Source organism: Mesoplodon mirus (assembly GCF_964341445.2).
Source record: "Mesoplodon mirus genome assembly, chromosome: 7".
NCBI lineage: Eukaryota > Metazoa > Chordata > Mammalia > Artiodactyla > Ziphiidae > Mesoplodon > Mesoplodon mirus.
In genome coordinates this window covers 119321765-119349643 of record NC_138983.1, presented here as the reverse complement: position 1 = coordinate 119349643, position 27879 = coordinate 119321765, and the positions used below count along the sequence as shown (strand labels likewise).

Genomic DNA, 27879 nt, shown 5'->3' with positions numbered 1-27879 from the left:
GAACAATTGGTGTCAACTTTTCTCTAAATGTTTGGTAGACTTCACCTGTGAAGCCATATGGTACTGGACTTTTGTTTGTTGGGAGTTTTTAAGTTATTGATTTAATTTAATTACTGGTATCTGGTCTGTTCAAATTTTCTGTTTCTTCTTAGTTCAGTCTTGGGAGATTTACCTTTCTAAGAATTTGTCCATTTCTTCTAGGTTTTGCATTTTTGGCATATATTTGTTTGTAGTAGTCTTTTGTGATCCTTTGAATTTTTGTGGTGTCAGTTGTAACTTCTCCTTTTTAATTTCTGATTTTAGTGATTTGGGCCCTCTCCCTTTTTCTCTTGAGTGTCTGACTAAATGTTTATGCATTTTGTTTATGTTTTCCAAGAACCAGCTTTTAGCTTCATTGAACTTTTCTATTGTTTTTTTAATCTCTATTTTATTTATTTCTGCCCTGACCTTTATAATTTCCTTCCTCCTACTAACTTTGGGCTTTGTTTGTTCTTGCTCTAGTTCCTTTAGGTGTAAGGTTAGATGGTTTATTTGAGATTTTTCTTGTTTCCTGAGGTAAGCTTGTATTGCTATAAACTTCCCTTTTATAACTGCTTTTGCTGAGTACCATCAATTTTTGGATCATTGTGCTTTTGTTTTCATTTGTCTCTAGGTATTTTTTGATTTCCTCTTTGATTTCTTCAATGATCCATTGGTTGTTTAGTAGTGTATTTTTTAGCCTCCACATGTTTATGATTTTTGCATTTTTTTTCTTGTAGTTGGTTTCAGTCTCATAGCATTGTGATCAGAAAAGATGCTTGATCTGATTTCAATTTTCTTAAATTTACCAAGCCTTGTTTTGTACCCTATCATGTGATTTATCCTGGAGAACATTCTGTGTGCACTTGAAAAGAACATGTATTCTGCTGCTTTCAGATAGAATGCTTTACATGCATCAATTAAGTTCTTCTGCTCTAAAGTGTCATTTAAGGCTAGTGTTTCCTTATTGATTTTCTTTCTGGATGATTTGTCCATTGATATAAGTGGTGTGTCAAAGCACCCTATTATTATTGTGTTACTGTCGATTTCTTCCTTTATGCCTGTTAACATTTGCTTTATGTGCTTAGGTGCACCAATGTTGGATGCATATATATTTACAACTGTTCTATCTTCTTGGATTGATCCCTTCATCATCATGTAGTGTCCTTCTTTAACAGCCTTTACTATATAATCTCTTTTGTCTGATATAAAGTAGCAATGCTTACATTACTTTCTTTTGATTTCCATTTGCATGGAATATCTTTTTTCATACCCTCACTTTCAGCCTGTGTGTTTCTTCAGATCTGAAGCAAGTCTCTTGTAGGCAGCACATATTTAGGTCTGGTTTTTGTGTCCATTCAGTTACTCTGTGTTTTGATTGTAGAATTTAGTCCATGTACATTTAAGGTAATTATTGATATGTATGTTCTTGTTGCCATTTTGTTACTTGTTTTGGGGTTGCTATTGTAGGTCTTTTTTTCTTTCTTCTTTTATTCTCTTTTCTTGTGATTTGATGACTGTCTTTAGTGTTATGTTTGGATTCCTTTTTCTTTTTTTGTGTATATCTATTATAGATTGTTGGTTTGTTGTTACCATGAGGCTTTTATGTAGCCACGTGTGTGTGTGTGTATACACAATTATTTAAAGTTGCGGATCTCTTAAGTTTAAAAGCAGTTTAACAACCCTGCATTTTTACCTGCCCCCTGTGTTTACTGTTTGTGACATCATATTTTACATCCTTTTGTGTATCCCTTAACTACTTGCTGTGTATATAGATGATTTTATTACTTTTGCCCTTTAACCTTCCTACTAGCTTTATATGTGGTTGGCCTACTACCTTTACTGTATATTTGCCATTACCAATGAGATTTTTCCTTTCATAATTTTCATATTTCTAGTTGTGCCCTTTTCTGTTTAGAGAAATCACTTTAACATTTTTTATTATGTTGGTTTTGTGGTGCTGAACTCTTACCTCTTACTTCTCTGTAAAACTTTTGATCTCTCCTCCAAATCTGAAGGAGAGCCTTGCTGGGTAGAGATTTCGTGTTTGTAGGTTTTTCTCTTTCATCATTGAAAATATATCATGTCACTTCCTTCTGGCCTGCAGATTTTCTGCTGAAAAGTCAGCTGATTGCCTTCTGAGAGTTCCTTTGTAGGTAAGTTGTTGCTTTTCCCTTGCTGCTTTTCATAAGTAGTCTATCTTTATTTTTAGGCATTTTAATAACAGTGTGTTTTGGCTTTGTCCTCTTTGGGTTGATTCTGAATGAGATTGTTTCTTTTCTCAACTTAGGGAAGTTTTCCATTTTTGTGTCTTCAAAATATGTTCTCTGACCCTTTCACTCTCTCTTGTCCTTCTGGGATCCCTGTATTGGGAATATTGGTGCACTAGATGTTGTCCTAGAGCTCTCAAACTGTCCTTATTCTTTTTCATTCTTTTTGCTGTTCAGCATCAGTGGTTTCCACTACCCTGGATACTAGCTTGCTGATTCATTCTTCTGTATGATTTAGTCTACTGTTGATTCTTTCTAGTGTATTTTTCATTTCAGTTATTGTATTCTTCATCTCTGTTTGGGTGTTCTTTAAATTTTCTAACTCTTTGTTAAAAACTTCTGACTTGGGCCTCCCTGGTGGCGCAGTGGTTGAGAGTCCGCCTGCCGATGCAGGGGATACGGGTTCGTGCCCCGGTCTGGGAGGATCCCATATGCCGTGGAGCGGCTGGGCCCGTGAGCCATGGCCGCTGAGCCTGCGCATCCGGAGCCTGTGCTCCGCAACGGGAGAGGCCACAACAGTGAGAGGCCCGCGTACGGAAAAAAAAAAAAAAAAAAAAAAAAAAAACTTCTGACTTCTCACTCTGTGCATCCATTCTATTCCCAAGTTCTTTGATCACCTTTACAGTCACTACCCTAAACTTCTTCTCATGTAGATTTCCTATCTTCACTTCACTTAATTCTTCTCCTGCAGTTTTTATCTTGTTCCTTTGTCTGGAACATTTTCCTCTGTTGCCTCATTTTGCCTAAGTTGCTCTATTTTTATGTATCTGGTAGATTGGTTATGATTCCTAACCTTGGAGAAGTTGCCTTTTGTAGGGTATGTCCTATGTGTTCCAGTAGCACACTCCCCTCTCATCACCTAATCTATATGCTCTAGAAGTTCCCCCTATGAAGGCTACATGTATCCTTCTGTTGTGGCAGGCTGACTATGTAGATGGTCTGGAGGCTTGGATGGCCCAGGATCTTACCTTGTGCAGAGGTTGCCAGCCACTGGTTGTTGGGACTGGGTCACAAAGTGGCTAACTGTCGAACCCCAGGAGGCCCCGGTGCTTATGCTATCTCACTGGTTTGCAGAGTCAGGGTCCAGAAGACTCCAGGGCTATTGCCCACCCACTGGTAGGTGAAGCCAGGTCCTGGGGTTCATGCTGGATGATTGCCAGGCAGAGCTGCATCCTGGAAGCTGGTTGCAGAGCCCAGGGATCCCAGAGTTGGTATCACGTCACTGGTTGGGTTAGGGTTTCCTGATAGAGTTGGATATGGGGTCCAGGGTGTCTCAGAGCTTATGCTAGCCTGCTAGGGGGCAGGGCTGAGGCCCAGCTGGTCTCGCAGCAAGGTCTGGCCTGCTGTGAGCAAGCCGGGTACCATAGGCTGCAGGATAGTGGTTTACTTCTGTCTGCCCCCTGGTGGGTCAGACTGGTCTAGAGGTTAGTGCAAGCTTCCTATAGGGCAGTGGGGGACCCAGGGTCTTCCAGAGATGTTGCCTGCCCAATGGTGAATGGAGCTGTGTCCAGGACCTTCTGGTGTGCAGGGCCATGTCTAGAGGCATGTCTAGAGGTAGCTGTGGACTCAGGAGGACTTCAGGCAGCCTGTCTGCTGATGGGTGGAACTTTGTCCCCACCCAGTTAGTTGCTTGGCCTGAGGCATCCCAGCATTGGCACCTACAGGCTATTGAGCCTATATCTTAGCACTAATGAGCTAGAGGGAGCATCCTACAATGTCACCTGCAAGCACCAGCTTCCACATAGTAGAAGAAGCTTCCAAGAATGGTTGCCGCCAGTGTCTAGTTCCCCAGGGTGAGCCACAGCCACCCATCCCCTGCCTGTCTGGGGGACTCTCTAAGACCAGCAGATAGGTCTGTCCCAGGCTTCTATCAAATTACTGCTTTTGCCCTGGGTCCTGGTACATGTGAGATTTTCAGTGCACCCTTTAAGAGCGATGTCTCTATTTCCCCCCAGTCCTGTGGGGCTCCCGAAATTAAGCCCTGCTGCCTTCAGTGTCGAATGCTCTGGGGGCTTGTCTTCCTGGTACAAGACCCCTGGGCTGGGGAACCTGATGTGTGGCTCAGAGCTCTCACTCCAGTGGGAGGACCTCTGCAATGTAATTATTTTTCTGTTTGTGAGTCACCCACCCTAGGGTATGCGACTTCACTATATCACGAGTCCACCCCTCCTACCTATCTCGTTGTGGTTCCTTCTTTATGTCCTTAGTTGTAGAAGATCTTTTCTGATAGGTTCTGGTCTTTTTCAGTGAGGATTGTTCTGCATATAGCTGTGATTTTGGTATGTTTGTGAGAGGAGGTGAGCTCAAGGTCTTTCTCCTCTGCTGTCTTGGCCTGGCCCAACCTCTCTCATCAGTAATCTTAATTCCACCTTTTGAGTACATGTTAGTATAGTTAGTCACATATACAAATTATAAAAGGAATTTAAAGACCTTCTACTCCAACTGCCTTACTTTACAATGAGGAAACTGAGGCAGCCAAAATAACTCACCATGTCACACTACTTAGGAAAACGTCTTAGATTAGCCCACACCCTCTCCTACCCCCATCAAGTCCTAAACTACTGAGCTCAACTGCCATGGGTGGAGGAGGAATCTGAGTCGGTATGAATGAAGTTCTTTTCCTTTTGAGAGGCTACATGGAATTTTTTAAAGTAAATGTTTTGAACATACTTAACTTGTAAGTCCCCTTCACTTAATAGCAGTGTGTTTTAACTGCTATGAACATCAGCTTCCAAATCTGTGAAATGAGGGATGATACCTACCTTCAGGGCTTAAGTATTGTTTCTCTCTTCTTCCTCCTTTTCCTCTTAAAGTCACCTTCTAGTGTTAAGCTGTTGAAAAATAACCAGATTTACTGCCTTTAATTCTTCACTATTCTTTTCACTCCTCACCTCAAACCCTAGACCGTTTGAGTTCTGCCCTTACCATTTTCCTGGAACTGCTTTGTTGAAGGTCTTAATGAACAACTGATGACTTTTTTCCCAGACATCTTCTCAGTCTTCAACTTGTTATCCCGTTCACCAGTTTCAGTACTACAGACCACCACTGCTTTTTATTCTTCTTTTCCTGCTGCTCTATACACTACTCTCCATCTTGTTCACAGATTCTCCTCCTTTCTTCACCCCTTCAGATTACATTTTTTTCAGGGATGTGTTTCTGCCTTTTTTCTTATTCTTTACCCCTTTGGGCAGTTCTAGTCATTCCCATAGTATTATTTATGCAACTGCCTTTGTATGATAACAAATATGACATCTCTTTTAAGTGCTGGCTGCCTGCCTTATCTCCCCATGTCACCTAGTCCCCTGGTAATTTCACACTCAATATATTTGAAGCTGCACTCATCTCTTCTTCCCCAGCCACAATGTGTTTTCTCTACAGTGTTCTTCATCTTCGTTAATTTCAAAAATGTGTATGTGAATATAGGAGACTTAGATTATCCAAAACAATTTTAAAAAAGAAAAAGTTGGTAGATTTATACTACCTAATTTCATGATTTACTGTAAAGACAGAATAATAAGGCAATGTGGTTCTGGCATAGATTAATTCTTAAAAAGATCAGTGAAACAGAATAGACAGCCTGGAAATAGACCCATGATCTTACAGTCATGTGATTTTCAACAAAGGTACCAAAGCAATCCACTGAAGAAAGGAAAACCTTTTGTGCATATGGTGCTAGAACAATATGGTATTCGTATAGAAAAACAAAATGAAGCTTAGCCCTTACCTTATACCATAAACCAAAATTAATTTAAGATAGACCATAGACTTAGATGTAAAAACTAAAATCATACAGATTTTAGTGGAAAACATAGGAGAGTATCTTCATGACTTGGGGGTAGGCAAAGATTTCTTAGAAAGGACACAGAAAACAAATACCATTTTAAAAGTGATAAATTATAGACTTCATCAAAATTAAAAACTTTTTAAGTTTTAAGAAATGTACAGGCAAATCACAGACTGGGAGAAAATATTTGCAAAACATTTGACAGAGATTATATATATATGTGTATATATGTATATGTGTATAGGTATGTATGTGTATATGTGTATATGTGTGTGTATATATGTATATCAGGAGATAGATAGATAGATCCAGGATATATAAAAAATTCCTACAACTAAATAATAAAAAGATACATAACACAACCTTTTTAAGTAGGCAAAATATTTGGAGACAGTACACAAATTAATATATACAAATAACCAATAAGAACATGAGTGTTCAACATTATTAGTCATCAGGGAAATGCAAATTAAAATCTTAATGAGACGCTACTATATATACACTAGAATGGCCAAAATTTAAAAGATTGATAATGCAAATGTTGATATGGTGAAGTACCTAGAATTATCCTTCACTATTGTTGAAAATATAAATTGGTACAACCACTTTGGAAAAATTACTGGTAGTTTTTTTCTAAAAATAAACATGACGACAATTCTGTGACCCAGCAGTTCCACTGTGAGATATTTCTCCAAGAAAAATGTAAACATAGATCATAAAAAAGACCAATAGAAGTTTAATAACAGTTTTAGTCATAATAGCTAAATACTGGAGAGAGCCCACGTGTCCATCAGTAGGAGAATGAATAAGCAAACTGATATATTTATACAGTGGAATACTGTTCATCAATATAAAGGAATGGGTTACTAATAAACGTAATAAAAACATGCTGAGTAAGAAATGTCTTACACTAAAAGAGTACATACTAAGGTTTTGTTAATATGAAATTCTAGAATAGGCAAAACTAATCTTCAGTGGGAAGAAAAATCATAATAATGGTTGCCGTAGGGATTGATGGTTGAAAGGAATTTGAGGGACTTGGCGGCTGATCAATGAAAAAACTATGACCCTTGGACAGGTTTGCATAAGAAAGGAAGTCCCTTACAGCATGAGACAATCTAGCAGTTTATGGCCAAAGGACCACCATCCAAAAAAGGAGGAGGGCAAGGGAATTCCTGAGGTGAAGGAGATTGGAGTGGGTGGCTCTGGAGATTACCTGTCTAAATGATGTTGCTCAGCAGCATGGTGGGGAGTCTAGGTCAGAGAGCTCCAAAGGCAGTAGTGACTTGGGTCTTATAACCACAAGGCTCTGTCTTATCAATGGCTAGCAGGTGTTGGGTGTAGTTTTGTGGAGTATACAAAGCAGGCAAGCTATAAAATGGTTAAAAATCTGCTTGTTTTGGGGTTATTTTTTAAATAATTAGGTGTATAGAAATGTTAGTTTAGTTCCAGCAGACTTTGGAGCTAATGGATCTCAGCCTGCAACAAAGAGATAAACAACTTGAGCCAATACATAGAGGCCGTCTTCATCTAATTAATATAACAACTGAAAAGGGATAAGAGGAAATTTTTTGAAGTGATGATAATGTTCTATATCTTGATAAGGGTTTAAATTACACAAGTGAATACGTTTTTCAAAATTCAGAAAATATACAGCTAAGAATTGTGCATTTCATTGTACATGATATGCATGTTGAAGTATTTAGGGGGAAATGTACTGCTGTATGCAGTTTTTACTGAAATGTCAAAAATAGAATGGGTTAATTGAGAGAGAGTTAGATAGGTGTCTGATAAAGCAAGTACAGTAAAATTTTAATGGTAGAATCTAGTTGGGATATACATATATAATAAACATAAGTTTATTATAAAACTTTTAATTTTGCTTTTTGTTTAAAAAATTTTATAATAAAATATTAAGAACCACCATGTGGAGACAGACTGAGGGACCTGTTAGAAAACTATGCCATTGCATTAAAAAAAATATAGAGCTTTATATTTCTTGACCAAATTTAACCTATAATTTTTTGTAGAAACTCAATCCTATATTTGATCATTTGACTAAAGATCTCTGGTGTTTGATCTGTTACAGGGAAAGTCCTTCTGCTAGCGTGGACACATGTGCATTTCTGTCATCATTTTTGTGCTCCAATAGGACTCTGCTAATTGATGGCCGGGTAGAACTGAAAAGAGGTCTGCAGAGGCAGGAGCGACATCTTTTCCTGTTCAATGATCTGTTTATTGTGGCCAAAATCAAGTAGGTATAGTGGACACTCTCTCCTGGTTATCATTATAAAATTGCATTTCCACCAACAAAGGTTACCTTTCTATTTAATGTTCACTGTAAGAATATCTGGCCTCTGTTACCATAACTAATATCTGAAGTGAGTTTTATGTTTGTTTTGTTTTGTTTTGATTTGGTTTTGAAAAGATGTTTCAAATATTTATTCATTCAACAAGTGTTCATTTAAGTCCCACTCTCTGCCATGCTCTGAATAAATAAAGGGGATACAGTGAAGAATGTGATGGGTACAGTCCCTGCTTTCTGATGCTTTCATTCTAATGTGTGTAGGGAGAAATGAAAAATTGTGCTTAATGCTGTGAAGAAAATACGGTGAAGTGAAATATGGGATATATGTTAGGTAGGTATAGACGGGGGGGGTGGAAATCAAGGAAGAATGAAAAACAACTAGCCATGCAGATATTAGGAAGATGGGTATTCTAGGCAGAGGGAACAGCAGGTATAAGGGTGGTAGGGAAAGTTTGGCCCTTTGGAGGAGTTAAAAGAAGGCCAGCATAATAAGCAGGAAGAGAGTAATATAAATTGAGATTGGAGAAATAGACAAGGATCAAGTTATCAGGACCATTGTGGGCTGCATTAATTATCTATTAATTATCTATTGCTGTATAACAGATTACCCCAAAACATAACAGTTTATGACTACAAACATCTTATATATTTTCTCTGAGTCAGGAATCTGGGAATGGCTTAGCTAGTGGTTCTGGCTCAGGGGCCCTCATGAGGTTGCAGTCAAGCTTTTGAACCAGGGTTATAGTCATGTCAGAGCTTAACTGGAGAGAATCTTGAAACTTCCCAGATCACTATGTGGATCCTGGCAGGCCTCAGTTCTACAATGCCTGCTTTCCAGAGTTCTTCTCCATGTAAGTTTCTCCACAGGTCTGCTTGTAACGTGGTATTGTTTCCTTCAAAGTGAAAGATCCAAGAGAGTGAGGAAGAGAGTATTAAAGGGAGAGAACACCTAAAATAGAAGCTGCAGTCTTTTATAGCCTAATTTTGAAAGTAGCATACCATCATTTCTGATGTAGACTATTGGCCACACAGATCATCCTTGGTACAATTGGAAGGGAACTACACAAGTGTGAGTATTAGGAAGCCAGGATCATTGGGGGCCATCTTGGAGGATGGGTACCACAAAGGCTATGATAGGAGTTTGGATTTTATTCCAAATGGTTTTAATTAAGGGAGTAGAATAATGTACATATTTTAAAAATATTGTTCTGGATATGATATGTAATGGATTAGAGGAGAGAAAAGAGTAGAAGCAAGGCCACTGGACAGGAGGTTATTGTAGTAGTCCCGATGAGATATAATGAAGGCTTTATCTGGGGAAATGGCGGTTAAAGGAAGGATGCAGACATATTTGGAATATACTTTAGAGGTAACCAAAATAATTCACTTTTCGCTCAACACTAAATGCCAGTGCAGTTATCATCCAACCTAGAACACGATAGTTATAACTTGCTCCATCCCCCATTCTCACTGTTTATGAAACATCATAAAAGAGTAGTTTAACAAATCCAATCTCATCAAGAGATTTTTTTGTCACTAGAGAAGAGTAAACTTTTTTCTACTATCCATACCCTCACACCTAAGTTATGCCATGTCACAAATAAGATGTGGGTGGGGAGGAGATCAAGATTGTGGAGTAGGAGGATGCTGAGCTCACCTCTCCCCAAAAACACATCAGAAGTACATCTACATGAAAATAAATTCTCACTGAAAACAAACTGGAGACTGGCAGAAAGACTCTTCCGGCAATCAAGGCTGTAAAGAAAGATCCACAGGGAGTCAGGAAGGAAGGGAGGAGAAGCAATCAAGTCAGGACTCACATCCCTAGGAAGGGAAGAGAAGAGGAGGGAAATATCATGGGCTTGCAGATCCTCCCTGGGGAGTGAGGGGTTTGAACCACATATTGGGCACCCCAGCCAGCACTGGGAAGACAAGTCCCCTTAGTTGGTTTGAAAACCACTGACTGACAGGAGGGCTGTAAGAAACCGAGACTCCACCCATGAAGAAATGGACACACTCTTTCTTACTCCCAAAACAAGGCAGAGGAAGCAGATTAAAACTGCCCAGGGCTCTGACAATAGTGAACACCCCAGCCTTGCCTCTAACTCTGGCGCAATTACCAACTAGGATGAAGGCTAATGTTGCCGAGGCAAGTGTGCACTTGCAGGGGATGGAGCCAGCTTAGACCCAGCACTGCAGTTAAATGCAGCAAGGATGTTTATTGCTGGCACTCACAGAGGGCAGCAGATCAGGGGCTGTCTGAAGCTCTGACTGACATGCTGGAGCCATCTCAGTGTGTGCCTTAGCTGCACCAGGTGCCTGCTCCAAATCCCTCTTGCTGCATTGCTACTCCCCTCTGGGGTGAAGGTACCATGGCTGGGAGAGGGGAGAGTTCATACTTAGAGGAAAAGAACCAGCTCGTATCTGACCCTTAGGGCTTCTGCTCCAACAGTATGGACCTGACCCTGCCACAAATAGGGTGGTGATAGCTACTGAACATAAGAGAAGCTTAGTTTACACCTGGCTCTGGCTCTAGGCCTCTGTCTCCAGCCCTACCTCTCACCAAGGTGATAGCTGCCAGCACACCCTGGGAGAAGATATGACCCACTCTCAGTTCAGATCCAGCTCTCCCACCAAAGCCACTGAGAACACACATACTTGAATAGGAATACTCCCACACAAGGACACTGCTTCAAGACTGGGATAGGTAAGTATTCACCTAATTTCACAGAGACAGAGAAAGTTAAACAAAATGAGAAGAAAGAAGAATTTGTTTCAAACAAAAGAACAAGAAAAAAAACCTGAAAAAACAACTAATGAAACAGATAAATAACTTACCAGATAAAGAGTTCAAAGTAGTAGTAATAAAAAAGCTAATTGAACTTGGGAAAAGAATAGATGAACACAGCGAGAATTTTGACAAGGAACTAGAAAATATAAAAAGTACCAGTCAGAGCTTAAGAATACAATAACTGAAATGAAAAACACTCTAGAAGGAATTAAGAGACTAGATAATACAAAAGAATGCATAAGTGTTCTAGAAGATAGAATAATGAAAATCACTAATCAAAAAAAAAATGTAGGACAACATCAAGCATACTAACATTTGTATTATACTGGTTCCAGAGGAGAAGAGAGAGAGAAACAGGCCAAAAAGGTATTTGTGGACATTATGGCTGAAAACTTCCCAAACCTGAAGAAGGAAACAGATAACTAGGTGCAGGAACCATAGAGAGTCCCAAACAAGATGAAACCAAAGAGACCCACACCAAAACATACCACATTAAAATGGCAAAAGTTAAAGATAGAGAGACTTCTAAAGGCAGCAAGGGAAAAACAAAGTGTCACGTACAAGGAAACCCCCATAAGGCAATCAGCTGATTTTTCTACAGAAACTTTGCAGGCTAGAACAGAATGGCATGATATATTAAAAGTGCTGAGAGGGAAAAACCTACAACCTAGGTTACTCTACCTAGCAAGGTTTTTGCTCAGAATTGAAGGAGAGATAAAGAACTTCTCAGACAAGCAAGAACTAAAAGAGCTCATCAATACTAACTTGACCCTAAAACATGTTTAAGAGTCTTCTCTTAGTAGAAAAGAAAAGGCTACAACAAGAAGTAACAAATTACAGAAAAGGAAACATACAACTAATAAAGGAAAATATACAGTAAAGGCTGAGGATCAATGACTTAAATAAGACAGTATGAAGTTTAAAGGACAAAGATTATAAAAATCAACTATAACTAAAATAAACAGTTAAGGGAGAAATATGAACTTGTGAAATAGGACATCAAAAACACAAAATGTGGGGGAAAGAAGAAAAAATGTAGATTTTTTTTAGAATGTGTTTAAACTTAAATGACTCTCAGTTTAAAACAAGTAGATATATGTCAACATATGTGAACCCCATGGTAATCACAAATAAAAAAACCTACAATAGATACACAAAAACTAAAAAGAAAGGAACACAAACATTCCACTAAAGAAAATCATGAAACCACGAGAAAAAAGGAAACAGAAGAAAAAAAGGAACAGAGAGGAAAACAAAAACACTAGAAAACCAGTAACAAAATGGCAATAAGAGTACCTATCAATAATCACTTTAAATGTCATTGGAAAAAATATATCAAAAAACGTTGATTGTATTAAAAAATCCAAGATCCATCTATATACTGCCTACAGGAGACTTACTTCACAGCTAAAGACACATACAGCCTGAAAGTGAGGGGATGGAAAAAGATATTTCATGCAAATGGAAAAGACAAGAAAGCTGGAGTAGCAATACTCATATCAGATAAAGTAGACTTTAAAGCAAAGGCTATAAGAAAAGACAAAGATGGGCAATAGGAAAGGATAAAGGGATCAATACAAGAAGAGGTATTATACTCATTGACATACATGCACCCAGTACAGGAGCATCTAAATATATCAAACAAATGTTAAAAGAGAGAAAATGTTAAAAGGGAGAAACTGACAATAATACAATAATAGTAGGGGATGTGAGCACCCCACTTACATCAATGAACAGATCATCCAGACAGAAAATCATTAAGGCAACAGTGGTCTTAAATGGCATAATAGACCAGGTGGACTTAATAGATAGCTACAGCACACTCCAACCAAACCCAGCAGAATACACATTCTTTTCAGGTGTACATGGAACATTCTCCAGGATGGATCACATACTAGGCCAGAAAACAAGTGTCATCAAATTTAACAGGATAGAAATTATATCAAGCATCTTCCACTCACAACTGTATGAAACTGGAAATCAACTACAAAAAGAAAAATGGGAAAGTTACAAACATGTGGAGACTAAACAACATGCTACAGAAAAACCAATGGGTCAATGAAAAAATCAAAGAAGAAATCAGAATATACCTTGAGACAGATGAAAGTGGAAACAGAACACTTCAGAGTTTATGATATGCAGCTAGAGTGGTTCTGAGAGGAAGTTTATAGCAATACAGGCCTTCCTCAGGGAACAAGGAAAATCTCAAATAAACAACCTAACCTACCATCTAAAGGAGTTAGATAAAGAAGAACAACGAAAGCCCAAAGTCTTTCTTTCTTTGGCTAAGGTATTTTATTTGCTCCATTTTATGCTGAATGTTGACAATGTTTGCCTAAACTTGTTTTGAGTTTATTGTCATTCTTTTCCATACTGAATTAGAACAAGTATTAAAGCTGGATGCGACCTTAGGGACCACTTTTGATATTCATTAGAAAGCTGAATTAAAAGTTATTTTTCCTATAGAATTAGGGCTTTACATTTTTTTAAAACAATGTTTATGAGCATCAGAGTATTTAGAAAGAAGCTGATATTATCTCTCTTAATAGCCATAGAGCACCTATTTGGAATTTACTAAAAGGAAATGAAAGTAGTTATTTCATACCCTCTTAAGCCATCACTATTCTCATATTTTATTTCCTAAACAAACAGGGAAGTAATGATGAATTCTGTGTAGGTCAAAAAGATGAGGAGAAAAAAAAGTTCTGATTATTAATTCATTACCAGTAGAATTACCATCAGATACTTGTGGAATATACCATACTCTCTACCCCAAAACGTATTCAGTAGACCATCTCCATCTTAGAATGGAGGGATATCTCTCTAGAATCCTGTGTATTTCAACAGTTCACTGGAATTCATACTTTTAAATTTCCATTGGAATGGTCTAATACTGTTGGAAATTGAGAGTGAAAAATCTGAAGATACACACTGTGACCCTAATACTATCCATCTTAATATAAAGCTTTATCAGAACACTTGTTTTAAATATTTTTAAACTAGTACCTCTAGCTTTATGGACATAAATGTTCATGAGATTTCTCCCCTACTTCCAAAATAAACAGTCCCATCAGAAAGCCTTGTAGGTGAGGAGATTTGAAAAAGTAAGTCTTAAGATAGTAAAGCTGAAGGAAAGTTCATGGATACAAAGTCACCTTCAGGTGCTTTGTAAGAATGGCTATATCCAGGGCTTTTTATAGATACCTAATGGTTATGAGCATAAACAAGCTCAAGAGTCAACCCTGCTCAGGTTCGGATTCTAGCTCTGCTAGTTAAGCTGTTTGGCTTTTGGCAAATTACTTAACCTCCCTGTGGCAACTTTTCCTCATCTCTAAAATGTTTGAGGATTAAACTTAACAATACGTGTAAAGTGTTAACAGTGACTGGCAAATGGTAAGTTCTCAATAAATATTGACCATTAGAAAGTATTGTTTACACTTTTGGACAGTTCCTTGTTTTTTGTATAATGAGGTGGAAATCTTGGTACTTTATTGATCTAGGGAAGGAATTGTTGGAATGGCTTTTTCCAAATCAATAGGTATACAAGTTCCCACATGGTATTTGAAGTATCTAATATAAAGAGAGGTCTGCATTAAAAAATTCAAAATGTATGAAAACAGATACGGAAACGTACTTTTCCTTGGAAAAGATTCATAGTTTCAGTTTTATATTACCTAGATAGCTGCCATCAAGAAATAAGATTTTTAAAAGAAAAAAAAAGTAGGATTTTACTTTTTAAAAAATCGAATGATTTATAGCAATAGGGTGAAAAATACTGAAATGAAATATAGAATGAAGGCATTGTGCCTCAAGGCACTTTTCTATTGTACTTAACATTGTGTGCCCTACAGGAAGCATAGATGAGGCTTTGAATCTAGATTATTCTTCATGCATAGTTCCTGAAAAATCCCTTTATATTTTATAAATCCTACTGAAGAATTTTAGCTTTAAATGTTCCATGAGGAGTTTTAGGGATACTTCCATATGAAGCATCTTTGATTTCATTTTAGCTTTTAATGTTTCCATAAATGTCTCTGAATAATAGGAAGTACCGAGGTTTCCCTGGGCATTATCTTTATCCTTACCAGTGCCTTCTAACTATTTAAGTCTCAGGTCCATTATGAGCATTAAATCTGTAAACTAGGTCAAGAGATATGATAGTGTCAATATCAGGGTTGTAAGGGGGATTAGATAGAAATTGTCGAAAAGCAATTTCATTGCCAGCTTAAAAGTAAATAACCTTCTCTGTACCCAGAGATAAATATTAATTGTATCAACTCTACTTAAATATAATACTTCCTGGCATCTTTTTTTTTCAGCTTAGTTTAGGGTCTATTTTTAAGCTACAGTTTTTTCAATTTTAGCCAAAATATAAGGGGAAATGGTTTAAAAAGGAAATTTAAAATAATCTTTGCTTCTAAAGACTAGAAAATCATGACCACTCAGTTGGAAGTGCATTGTAAGTTTCTCTAATTAATTCCAGTTTATATCTTTTAGTGCATATAAAGTGAAAATTTTATAAATATTTTAATAAATAATGTTTAATGTTTTATTCAGCCACTCAAACATTTTTGGAAATAAGCAAGTTGTAAATAATAAAAGAATTAATTTTGGGCTTCCCTGGTGGCGCAGTGGTTGAGAGTCCGCCTGCCGATGCAGGGGAAACGGGTTCGTGCCCCAGTCCGGGAAGATCCCACGTGCTGCGGAGCAGCTAGGCCCGTGAGCCATGGCCACTGAGCCTGCATGTCCAGAGCCTGTGCTCCACAATGGGAGGGGCCACAACAGTGAGAGGCCCGCATACAGCAAAAAAAAAAAAAAAAAAAATTAATTTTTTATAACAGCAATAAGTTTAAAATTAGGTTTTTGATCCAAATGCAATGCTCAACATATAGAAAAATAAAGTTGCCAGTTTATGGCTATTTGCTGCCATAAATGCAGGCATGAGGACCAATACACCAAATGTTTCAACGGCCTTTTGGGGCTAAGGTAGCCAAACATTACAATTTACTGTGGTAGGCACTGAAGGTAAGAAAAATGAATAAGACCTTCTTTGCCCATGATTAGTGAAAACTGTCCTCTTATCACAAGTATAGAAGTTCTTATAAAATTTAAGAAACAGAATAACAAAAAATCCTGTCTGGTTTTTATCTTTCTAGATATAACAACAACTTTAAGATAAAAAATAAAATAAAATTAAGTGACATGTGGACAGCAAGCTGTGTGGATGAAGTTGGAGAAGGCAACACCAATGCCCTGAAATCCTTTGTCTTAGGCTGGCCCACAGTGAACTTCGTGGCCACTTTCAGGTGAGAGCCATAGCTTATCCTGTATTCACATGGGTCAGCTACTGTGAAATACAGTCAGCTATGTAATTTCTAGGATGGAGAGAAAAAAATGTTAATGCAGTTTTGTTCCCCTAATTTTTTTAAGAAAAATATTTTATTCTGATTGATCTGCTCTATTTTGTCAAAAAGTTCATTTGTATTCTGAAACCAATAACTCATCTTTTGGCACACCCCCAGTAAAGACACCTGTATGCCTTATGTTTCTCCCAAAGAATTTTTTATTAAAATACGTGAAATGTAATGGTAAATATTGAGAACTCTTGGAATCATTTACCTTGGTTTGAGCTGTGATTTTTAAAGGGACTACTGAAACACCTCAGAGACCATAGAAGAGGAACAGAGTGGTCAGAGCTCTAGGACCCCCCTCTCCAACATCCCGTTCCCTCATGTTTAGGTATTTTCTTTGTATATTGAGCTTTCAAGTTGGCTTTTTAAACCACTGAAACAGACCTTTTACTGAAAACAATTTTATAAAATACCCCAATTAAGCTTGAATAACTGGTTTACACTCCCAAATTTCTTAAAAACTGGTTTTTAATTATAGAAATAAATTTAATATCATGAAATGATGTGGTTCCTAAATTTCTATCCATAGAGATGTGACAATCAAAGGCAAATTTATGACTCAAGGAGTGAAAGTCAGTTTCCTAAGACTCACTCCTTGGCTGGGATGGAGTTGGAGAATGTACAAATAGAGAATCTTTTTGCTCTTATCTGAACATGCTGATTGGAACTTTTCAGTTCAGAGTGAGCATACCAAAACTCAAACTTGTGATTTTGAATGATTGCACCCTCAAGTCCAATATTTGTTTTACACTTAAAAGAGCTGGTCTTTATTTCATGCACACATTTTTCTTTCTACTTTTTCTCTTCTCATTACCATCAAACTCCTCAGGCACCATCCTAAAGCCAGATAACTAAATGTTATAAGCTGTTAATTTTCTAATAAAGGAAAGGCATGCCATTAAATTCTATTATGTACTATTGGCCTACCACAAGATATTAAGAACTTATTTGGAAGAAACATGTATTTGTATCATTCTCTGCATATCTTCTTTTCCATGACAGACTTCTCTATATATTATCAATTCCTATTGTTTAATCTTAGAGTTTACAGCTGAAAGGAAGCGATTTCAAATGAGGGATGGGACTACATGACGTCTTTAATCAAGGAGTTTCCATAAAACTTTTTTAAGAAGAAGGGAAAATGTAGAAACAAGTTTTGCATACACTGTAATTCCTTAAAAAGTATAGTACTTTAACTGAATGATTAACATCATTAGTGATGTTGTGTGAATATCATCTATGTTTTGATAGAATGTAATGAGAAGCAATTCACTTCTGTGGTATTTCTCCCCCAAACCCATAACCCCAGTCTAATCCTGAGAAAAATATCAGACAAGCACAAATTGAGGGATGTTCTGTGGGGTTACCTGACCAGTAAGCCTCAAAATTGTCAAGGTCAGAATAAAAAACAACGAGGAAAAGACACAAAAAAAGGTCACTAAGGAGACTTAATAACTAAATGCTATGTGGAATCCTCGAATGCATCCTAGAATAGAAAAAGGACATTAATGGAAAAACTGGTGAAATCTGAATAGTCAATAGTTTAGTTAATGGTAATGCACCAATATTGGTTTCTTAGTTTGACAAATGTGCCATGATTATGTAAGAGGATAACATTAGAGGAAACTAAAACTGGGTGTGAGGTATACAGGGATACTGTGTACTCAACCTTTGTAACTTTTCTGAAAATCTAAAATTATTTCAAAATTAAAAGATTACTCTTTAAAAAAGTAGTGTTGAAGAGTTCGGACTCTGGTATGGCAGAGTGAGGTCTTAACAGACTGACCACTCTATAGATAACAACTGTAAACTCTGAACAAAACACAAACAACAACGCCCTGAAGGTTCTGGAAAGTGAATAAAAGTTGGCAGATTTTGGAGAATAATTGAAACTTTTTTTATTATTATTTATTTATTTTTGGCTGTGTTGGGTCGTCATTGCTGCACGTGGGCTTTCTCTATTTGTGGCAAGTGGGGACTACTCTTGTTTCAGAGCGCAGGCTCTAGGCGTGTGGGCTTGCCCAGTAGTTGTGGCTCGTGGGCTCTAGAATGCAAGCTCAGTAGTTGTGGCACACGAGCTTAGTTGCTCCGTGGCAAGTAAGATCTTCCTGGACCAAAGCTCGAACCCGTATCCCTTGCATTGGAAGGTGGGTTCTTAACCACTGTGCCATCAGGGAAGCACCAGCACTGGGCAAGTTTTCTGTTTTTAAGGCATTATTAGCCTGAGGAAAGGCTGCAGTCAAATCATGGTGCAGAGCAACTAAACTGATGAAAACCCAGTCTTTCTGAGCTGAAACACCAAAGTACAGAGTCTGGGTCAGCCACAGCCACAGGAACGTGAGGGAGGAAATCTCAAAAAGAAGAGTATCACAGAAAGGAAGCTCCAAATTTTTTGTTTAGACTCTGCCTAAGTCTCTGGCTGAATGCTGAACCACACATGCATGGAACAGACTTTAAAGGAGTTTGAATCTAAGGCTAAAAGAATTGAACTGAGGTGCTGCTCAACACAGGTGAAATAGAGTTTGCAGCTTGAATCTAATAAATTTAGTTGTCTGTTAAAACAAAAACATTATTTTGCAAATATAACAAAACACAGAGTCTCTAAAACACAACATTTGTAATGTCTAGAATGTAATCTAAAATTTTTTAACATATGAAGAACCTGAAAAGGAAAAAGATAACAAATAGAAGCCAATCCTAAGATGATCTATTGTTGGAATTACTGTAAAAGAACTTTAAAGCAGCTCTTATAACTATGCTCAGTAGGTAAAAGGAAAAGCCAATTGAAATGAATGAAAAGATAGGAAATCTCAGCAGAGAAATAGAAAATAGTTTTTAAAAGCCAAATGAAAAATCTAGAACTAAAAATTGTATCTTAAATTTTTAAAAATTCCCTCTGTGGCTTTAGTTGCAAAATGGAAATGAAAGAGAAATGAGTCCGTGAAATTGAAGGTATATCAATAGAAATTGTCCACTCTGAGGAAGAGAGGGAAAAAAAAGATTTTTTTAATGAAATATACATCAGAGACTTGTAGGAAAACCAAAACATTCCCATAACATACATGTAACGGGAATTCCAGAAAGAGGAGAGACAGGGAATGTAGCAGAATAAATAATGGTTTGAAAACCTCCCAAATTTGGTGAAAGACATAAATGTAAGCTCTGTGAACCCTAAATAGGAGTAATGTGAAGAAAACTTCACTAATTCATGTTATAGGCAAACCGCTATAAACCAAAGATAAGAGAAAATCATGAAAGCAGCCAGAAAAAAACAACACATTACATATAGTGGAACAACAATTTGCCTCACTGTGGTTTTTTTCATCAGAAATTATGGCTGTTTCAGAGGTCAGTGAAATGACATCTTTAAAGTGTTTAAAGAAGACTCAGATTGATCAAGATGGCAGAGTAGGAGGATGTGGAACTTACCTCCCCCCACAAACACTTCAAAAATACATCTATGTGTGGAATACTTCTCACTGGAAACTGGCAGAAAGACTTCTGTACAACCAAGGCTGTAAGAAAGATCCACACATAATCAGGTAGGAAGGGAAGAAAAGTGATCAGGCCGGGACCTTGTCACTGGGAGGGGACTCAGAGGAAAAGGGAGATTAAACAGGCAGAGACCTGCCCTGGGGAGTGAGCAGTTCAAGCCACAGATTCGGCATTCCACTCCCGGCGTCCTACACAGGGGAGACCAACCCCCTTGGCTGGTTGGAGGACTGCTGGAATTAACAGGAAGGCTGTGGAAAACTTAGACTCTGCTTACACACCCATACCCAGAAACACACACACACACAAGCTGGCTTGCCCCTGAGGCAGGTTGGAGAGGGCCGATAAAGGATCACTCTAGTGGCTGCCAGTTTCCTGTGGCCACCTCAGTGTGTGCCTCGGCTGTGGCAGAGTGACTGTTCAAGCCCCGCTTACTCCATGTTGCCACTCCCCAGTGGAGCAAGGGCTGCCATGACTAAAGACAGAGCTTGGACCACCAGAGGCACCTTGGTCCCGGGGTGGCATCTGGGTGGGGTGGCAGTGTCCATTGTCGGTACTTACTTAAGTAGTGCATCAGAAGCAGCCCAGAACTCTATACAACAGCCAGTCCACCACTGCTCATGCCCTGATATATGGAGAGAGTTCACATAGACCCCACTTGCCCTGCAGTACAGCTCCCCAGTGAGGTGGAGAGAAAGAAGGACAAAGAGAACTTGGACCCAAGGCTACCTGTGAGCAGATTAAGGAAAACAACTGCAGATTCCTGCACAGGCAGCAGATTAGAGACAGCTCAGATATCTGTCTGAGGCCAACATTAGCCAAGAGCCAACACAGGGCCCCCTTGCATCAGCACTGCCCCCTCTGGAGCAAGGGTCACAGTGCTTGGAGAATTGAAAGCACACACTTAACGGGAACAGAGCCAGCTCAGGACTGAATCTCAGGGCTTCTGCTGCAGCAACTTGAGACCCACTGAGCAGAGAGGAAGTCCTGCCTCACACGTAGCTTCAGCTCTAGCCTATCCATCTCCAGCCACACCCACTACCAAGGCTATAGCTGCCAACACACACTGAGGAAAAATGTGACTTGCATCCACATCAAATCCAGCTCTCCCACCAAAGGCACTGGGCACACAGAGTCTGTATAGAGATGCTCCCACATAAGTACACCAGTTCAAGAATATCATACGTAAGTGTTTCACCAAAATTCATGGAGGCAGAGAACGTTAAGCAAAATGAAAAGGCAGAGGAACTGGTCTCAGTTGAAATAAGAGAAAACCCCTGAGAGAAATAAATAATGAAACAAATAAACAATGTATCAGACAAAGAATTCAAAACGTTTATAATAAAAGTATTAGCTGGATTAGGGAAAAATAAATGAACACAGTGAAAAATTTTAACAAGAATCTAGAAAATATGAAAAGACCCAGTTAGAAATGAAGAATTCAATAACCAAAATAAAAAACACACTAAAAGGAATAGCAGACTATGTGACCTAGAAGATAGAATAATAAAAATCACCTAATCAGAACAGAAAAAAAAATTTTAATGAGAAAAGTTTAAAATATCTCTGGGATAACATTAAGCTTACCAACATTCACATTATAGGAGTCCCAGAAGGAAAAGAGAGAAAGAAAGGGATTGAAAATATATTTCATGAAATTATGGCTGAAAACTTCCCAAACCTGAAGAGAGCAACAGATACCCAGGTACAGGAAGCACAGAGGATCCCAAACAGGACAGGAAGGAGTGACATGATGTATTCAAAGCGCTGAAAGGGAAAAACTTTCAACCTATGATACTCTACCCAGCAAGATTATCATCTGGAGTCTTAGGAGCGATAAAGGACTTCACAGAAAGCAAAAACTGAAAGAATTCATCAGTACTAAACCTACCCTAAAATAAATGTTAAAGGGTTTTATCTAAGTGGAAAATAAGTAAGAATCTATAGGAAAGGGAAAATTCCACTAGGAAAGGCAAATGATAGTAAGAACTGAGGATCAACCACTTAAGTAGGCTAGTATGAAAATAAAGACAAAAAATTGTAAAAGTAGCTATAACCACAATAAACAGTTAAGGGATAAACATGAAAATGTAAAATATGACATCAAAAACACAAAATGTAGGAGGGGGAGTAAAAAATATAGATCTTTTAGGATGTGTTTGAATTTAAATGACTACAGTTTAAAATAAGTAGATGTAGTTTTAGGTCAACATATATGAACCCCGTGGTCACCACAAATCAAAAACCTACCATAGATACTCAAAAACTAAAAAGAACACAAGCATACTACTAAAGAAAATCATAAAACCACAGGGAAGAAACAGAAAGAGAAGAAAAGACAAGAGAAGAACTACAAAGACTACAAAAAACAACCAGAAAACAAGTAATAAAATGGCAATAAATACATACCTATTAATAATTACCTTAAATGTCAATGGACTAAATGCTCCAATCAATAGACATATCTGGCTGATTGGATTTAAAAAAAAAAAAGAAAGCAAGACCCACCTATATGCTGCCTACAAGAGACTCACTTCTGAGCTAAAGAAACACACAGACTGAAAGTGAAGGCATGGGAAAATATATTTCGTACAAGTGGAAAAGACAAGAAAGCTGGAATCTCAATACTCATAGCAGACAAAATAGATTTTTTAAAAGAGTATAACAATAGACAAAAAAGGGCATTGTTTTATGATAAAGGGATCAATAAAAGAAGAGGATATTATACTCATTAATATATATGCATCCAATACAGGAGCACCTAAACATGTAAAGCAAATATTAAAAGACATAAAGGGAGAAACTGACAGTAATATAATAATAGTAGGGGATGTTAACACCACACTTACATCAATGGACAGATCATCCAGATAGAAAATAATTAAGGCAACAGTGGTCTTAAATGGCATAATATACCATGTGGACTTAATAGATAGCTACAGCACACTCCAACCAAAACCAGCAGAATACACATTCTTTTCAAGTGTACATGGAACATTCTCCAGGATAGATCACATACTAGGCCAGAAAACATGTGTCAGCAAATTTAACAGGATAGAAATTATATCAAGCATCTTTTCCAATAACAACTAGAAAACAATTACAGAAAGAAAAATGTGAAAAGCACAAATACTTGGAGACTAAACAACATGCTACTGAAAAGCCAATGGGACAATGCTAAAATCAAAGAAGAAATAAGAAAATACCTTGAGAAAAATGAAAATTGAAACACAACACTCCAAAATCTGTAGGATGCAGCAAAAGCAGTTCTAAGAGGGAAGCTTATAGCAATACAGGCCTTCCTCAAGAAACAAGAAAATTCTCAAACAACCTAACCTACTATTTAAAGGAATAGAAAGAAAAGAACAAAGAAAGCTAAAAGTCAGCAGAAGGAAGGAAATAGTAAGGAACAGAAAGGAAACAAGTAAAATAGAGACCAGAAAAAGAAAAAAAGAAAAGACCAACGAAACCAAGAGCTGGTTTTTTGAAAAGATAAACAAAATCGATAAACCTTTAGCTAGGCTCACCAAGAAGAAAAGGGAGAGGACCCAAAGAAACAAAATAAGAAATGAAAGAGGAGAAATAACAACTAATACCACAGAGATACAAAAATCATAAAAGAACTCTGTGAACAGTTGCCCAACAAATTGGCAGCCTAGAAGAAATAGACAGATGTCTAAAAATATACAACCTGCTAACAGTGTGTCAAGAGGAAACAGACAATTTGAACAGACTGATCACGAGTACTGAAATTGAATTTGTAATTTAAAAAAACCTACTAACAAACAAAAGTCCAGGACCAGATGGCTTCACAGGAAAATTCTACCAAATATATAAAGAAGGGTTAATTCCTATCCTTCTCAAACTATCACAAAAAATTGAAGAGGAAGGGGCACTCCCAGACTCATTCTACGAAGCCACCATTACCCTGATACCAAAACCAGGCAAAGACACTACAAAAAAAGAAAATTACAGGCCAATATATTTGATGAATGTACATGCAAAAATCCATAACAAAATATTAGCAAACGGAATCCAACAGTATATAGAAAGAATCATACACCATGATGAAGTGGGATTTATTCCAGGGACACAAGGATGCTTCAGCATTTGCAAATCAATCAGTATGATATACCACATTAACAAATGGAAAGATAAAAATCACATCATCATCTCAATAGATGCAGAAAAAGCATTTGACAAAATTCAACATCCATTCATAATAAAAACCCTCATCAAAGTTGGATTAGAGGGAACATATCTCAACATAATAAAGAGCATTATGAAAAACCCAGAGATAACATCATATTCAATGGTGAAAAACTGTTGTTCCTCTAAATTCAGGAACAAGACAAGGATGCTCACTCTCACCACTTTTATTTAACATAGTATTGTAAGTCTGTGCCACAGCAGTCAGACAAGAAAAAGATATGAAGGGCGTCCAAAGTGGAAGAGAAGAAGTAAAACTGTCACTATGCTGATGACATGGTACTATGGATAGAAAACCCTAAAGTCTCCACCCAAAACTATTAGAACTAATAAATGAATTCAGCAAAGTTGCAAGATATGAGCTTAATATACATAAATCTGTTGTTTTTCTATATGCTAATACTGAACTATCAGAAAGAGAAAGCAAGAAAACAATCCTGTTTAAAATCACATCAAAAAGAATAAAATGCCTAGGAATAAACTTAACCAAGGAGGTGAAAGACCTATACCCTGAAAACTATGAATCACTGAAGGAAATTGAAGATGATACAGAGAAATGGAAAGATATCCCATGCTCTTAGATTTGAAGAATTAATATTGTTAAAGTGACCATACTACCCAAAGCAATCTACAGATGTATTGCAATCTGTATGAAAATACCCATGACATTTTTCACAGAACTGAACAAATAATCCTAGTATTCATTTGGAAATACAAAAGACCCTGAATTGCTGAAGCAACCTTGAGAAAAAAGGACAAAGCTGGAGGTATCACCCTCGCAGACTTCAAACTGTACTACAAAGCTACAATAATCAAAACAGCATGATACTGGCACAAAAACAGATCCATAGATCAATGGAATAGAATAGAGAGCCCAGAAATAAACTCACACACCTACAGTCACTTAATCTACAACAAAGGAGGCAAGAATATACAATGGAGAAAATAAAGTCTCTTCAATAAGTGATACTAGGAAAACTGGACATCTACATGTAAAACAATAAGATCAGAACATCCCCTCATACTGTATACAAAAATAGTCAAAATGGATTAAAGTCCTAAATGTAAGACCAGAAACCATAAAACTCATAGAAGAAAACATAGGCAGAACACTCTGACATAAACAGTAACAATATTTTTTGGAACCTATTTCCGAAGGTAAAATAAATAAAAGCAAAAATAAAGAAATGAGATCTAATTTAACTAAGAGCTTTTGCATAGCAAAGGAGACCACTGACAAAACAAAAAGACAACCTACAGAATGAGAGAAGATATTTGAAAATATGATCAACAAGGGGATAATATCTAAAGTATTTAAACAGCTTGTGCAACCCACTATCAAAAAAAACAAACACCCAATCCCAAAATAGGCAGAAGACCTGAATAGCCATTTTTCCAAAGATGATTTACAGCAGGCACATGAAAAGATGCTCAACATCGCTAATTATTTGAGAAATGCAAATCAAAACAATAATGAGATATCACCTCACACCTTTCAGAATGGTTGTCATCAACAAGAACACAAATAACAAATGTTTTTGAGGATGTGGATAAAAGGGAACCCTTGTACACTGTTGGTGAGAATGTAAATTGGTGCAGCCACTGTGGAAAACAGTATGGAGGCCCTTCAAAAAAACCTAAAAACTACCACAGGATCCAGCAGTTTCACTCCTGGATATATATACAGAAAAAAAAAAAAATGAAAACACTGAAGATACATGTACCCAATGTTCATAATGGCATTATTTACAATACCCAAGATATGGAAGCAACCCGTGTCCATCAACAGATGAATGGATAAAGATGTGGTGTATATTTACATATACATACACACACACACACACACACACACACACACACAATGGAGTATTACTCAGACATAAAAAAGAATGAAATTCTGCCATCTTCAGCAATGTGAATGGACCTTGAGAATATTATGCTTAGTGATGCATGTCAACAAAAGACAAATACTGTATAATATCACTTATAAGTGAAATCTAGAAAGTAAATCAAATGAATGGATATAGAAAAACAGAAACAGACTCAAAGATACAGAAAACAAAGTAGTGGTTACCAGTGAGGAGAAGGAAGGAGGGAGGGGCACGTTAGGGGTATGAGATTAAGAGATACAAACTACCCTATATAAAATAAATAAGCAACAAGGATATATTGAACAGGATAGAGAATTATTATTTTATAATAACTCTTAATGTAATATAATCTATAAAAATACTGAATCACTATACTGTATACCTCAATACTTCAGTTAAAAAATTAAGTATTTAAAGAAAAAGCTTTCAACCTAGAATACTATATCTAGCAAAAATATCCTTCAAAAAAATTTTTAAACTCTAAGAATTTATCACCAGCAGAACTGTACTACAAAAAAATAAATGCTGACAGAAATTTTTCAGCCTGAAGTGAAATGATATAATAGAGTGGCTCAAATCTTTACCAAGGAGTAAAGAACATCAGAAATCATTTATGTATCAAGAAATATTAAGAAAATCATGATTCATGATCACTTTAAAATGCTGTCAGGCTAGCAACTCAAGAAGCAGTCTTTCATAGCCAGTCACTCTAATATCTATAAAGAAATAAAAATGTAGACTAATAGCTTTGAAATCTAAGACTGACAATCAACTGTCAGAATCTGTAAGGAATTCCCAGCTAAGTCAGATTGGGGGAAGAGCAGCCAATAAATGTGAAATTCCCCTGCTTTACCTTTGGAAATGGGGTAGATACCACATCCTGAAAAAGGCTGAAAGGAATGTCATATCTCTATCACTACTTGGACCCTGATTCACAAACCTAGGATCTATATCTGTCAGAAAAATAGGAACTGGACCTTAATTTTAAGATAACTATACAGTAAAATGGGAACGTTGTTTAGAAGATACAGAAAGTATTTAAATCTGACAGTGATCTATCTACAGGAAGAATCAGAAGAATAGTATTTTAAGTTAGGTACCTAGTATGAATTTTATTCTGCAAACTCGGGTATGCAGCAAAAGCCTGTTTATGTATAGATCAAATTAAAACCTACCTTGAGCCCCATTTTGCCAGGTTTTTAGGAAATTAAATTATCTTCTTTACTGGAACCCCTGTTTTCTTAAGGTAGAGCCAGGATATGGGAGACTTCTGTGATGTCTTCAAAACAGATGAAAAATCTGACCTTCAGTCTCTTTGTGGCCACTGCTGACATTATCTCTGCTATGCCCAGAGTTGTTCTTTGACATCTGAGATGCTCTGATTCCTTGCCACTTGTGGGCTGCAGGTATCTTAGCTGAAGTAAAAACCTTGGTGCCTAGGAACAAGCCTCCCCACTTGCTCCTTATAACCATTTCCTCTGGGGACTTTCTGTTTCTTTAGGCACCTCAATTGAGTGACATTGGTTCCCAGCTAACTCTTAGGGATAACAGACTCTATCTCCTCCCAAGTTAGAGGGAATCTTTCCAATCTGTCTTACCCTTTTTCTTTCTCTAAGATATGTGGCTTTCTTCTCTCCTGGCTCTTATCATAGGTGTTTATTAAACTCAGAGCTAACCTTGATTTTGGAGTACTTCCGTTTTTAGTTCTATAAAAATGCCTGAGAT

General features: G+C 37.3%; 1 protein-coding gene across 2 annotated transcripts in view; it reads left to right on the top strand.

Annotated features, from left to right (window-relative positions):
- ARHGAP20 (Rho GTPase activating protein 20) overlaps positions 1-27879 on the top strand; it is a 147681-nt gene that overhangs the window by 79190 nt on the left and 40612 nt on the right. Inside the window, exons 3-4 of one of the 2 annotated variants that reach the window (XM_082628716.1) lie at positions 8225-8326; positions 16328-16477. In XM_082628716.1, the coding sequence (XP_082484842.1) occupies positions 8225-8326; positions 16328-16477 (252 nt within the window). Of the gene's footprint in view, positions 1-8161; positions 8327-16327; positions 16478-27879 lie in introns of both variants that reach the window. The other variant, XM_082628715.1, reaches the window with a different exon arrangement.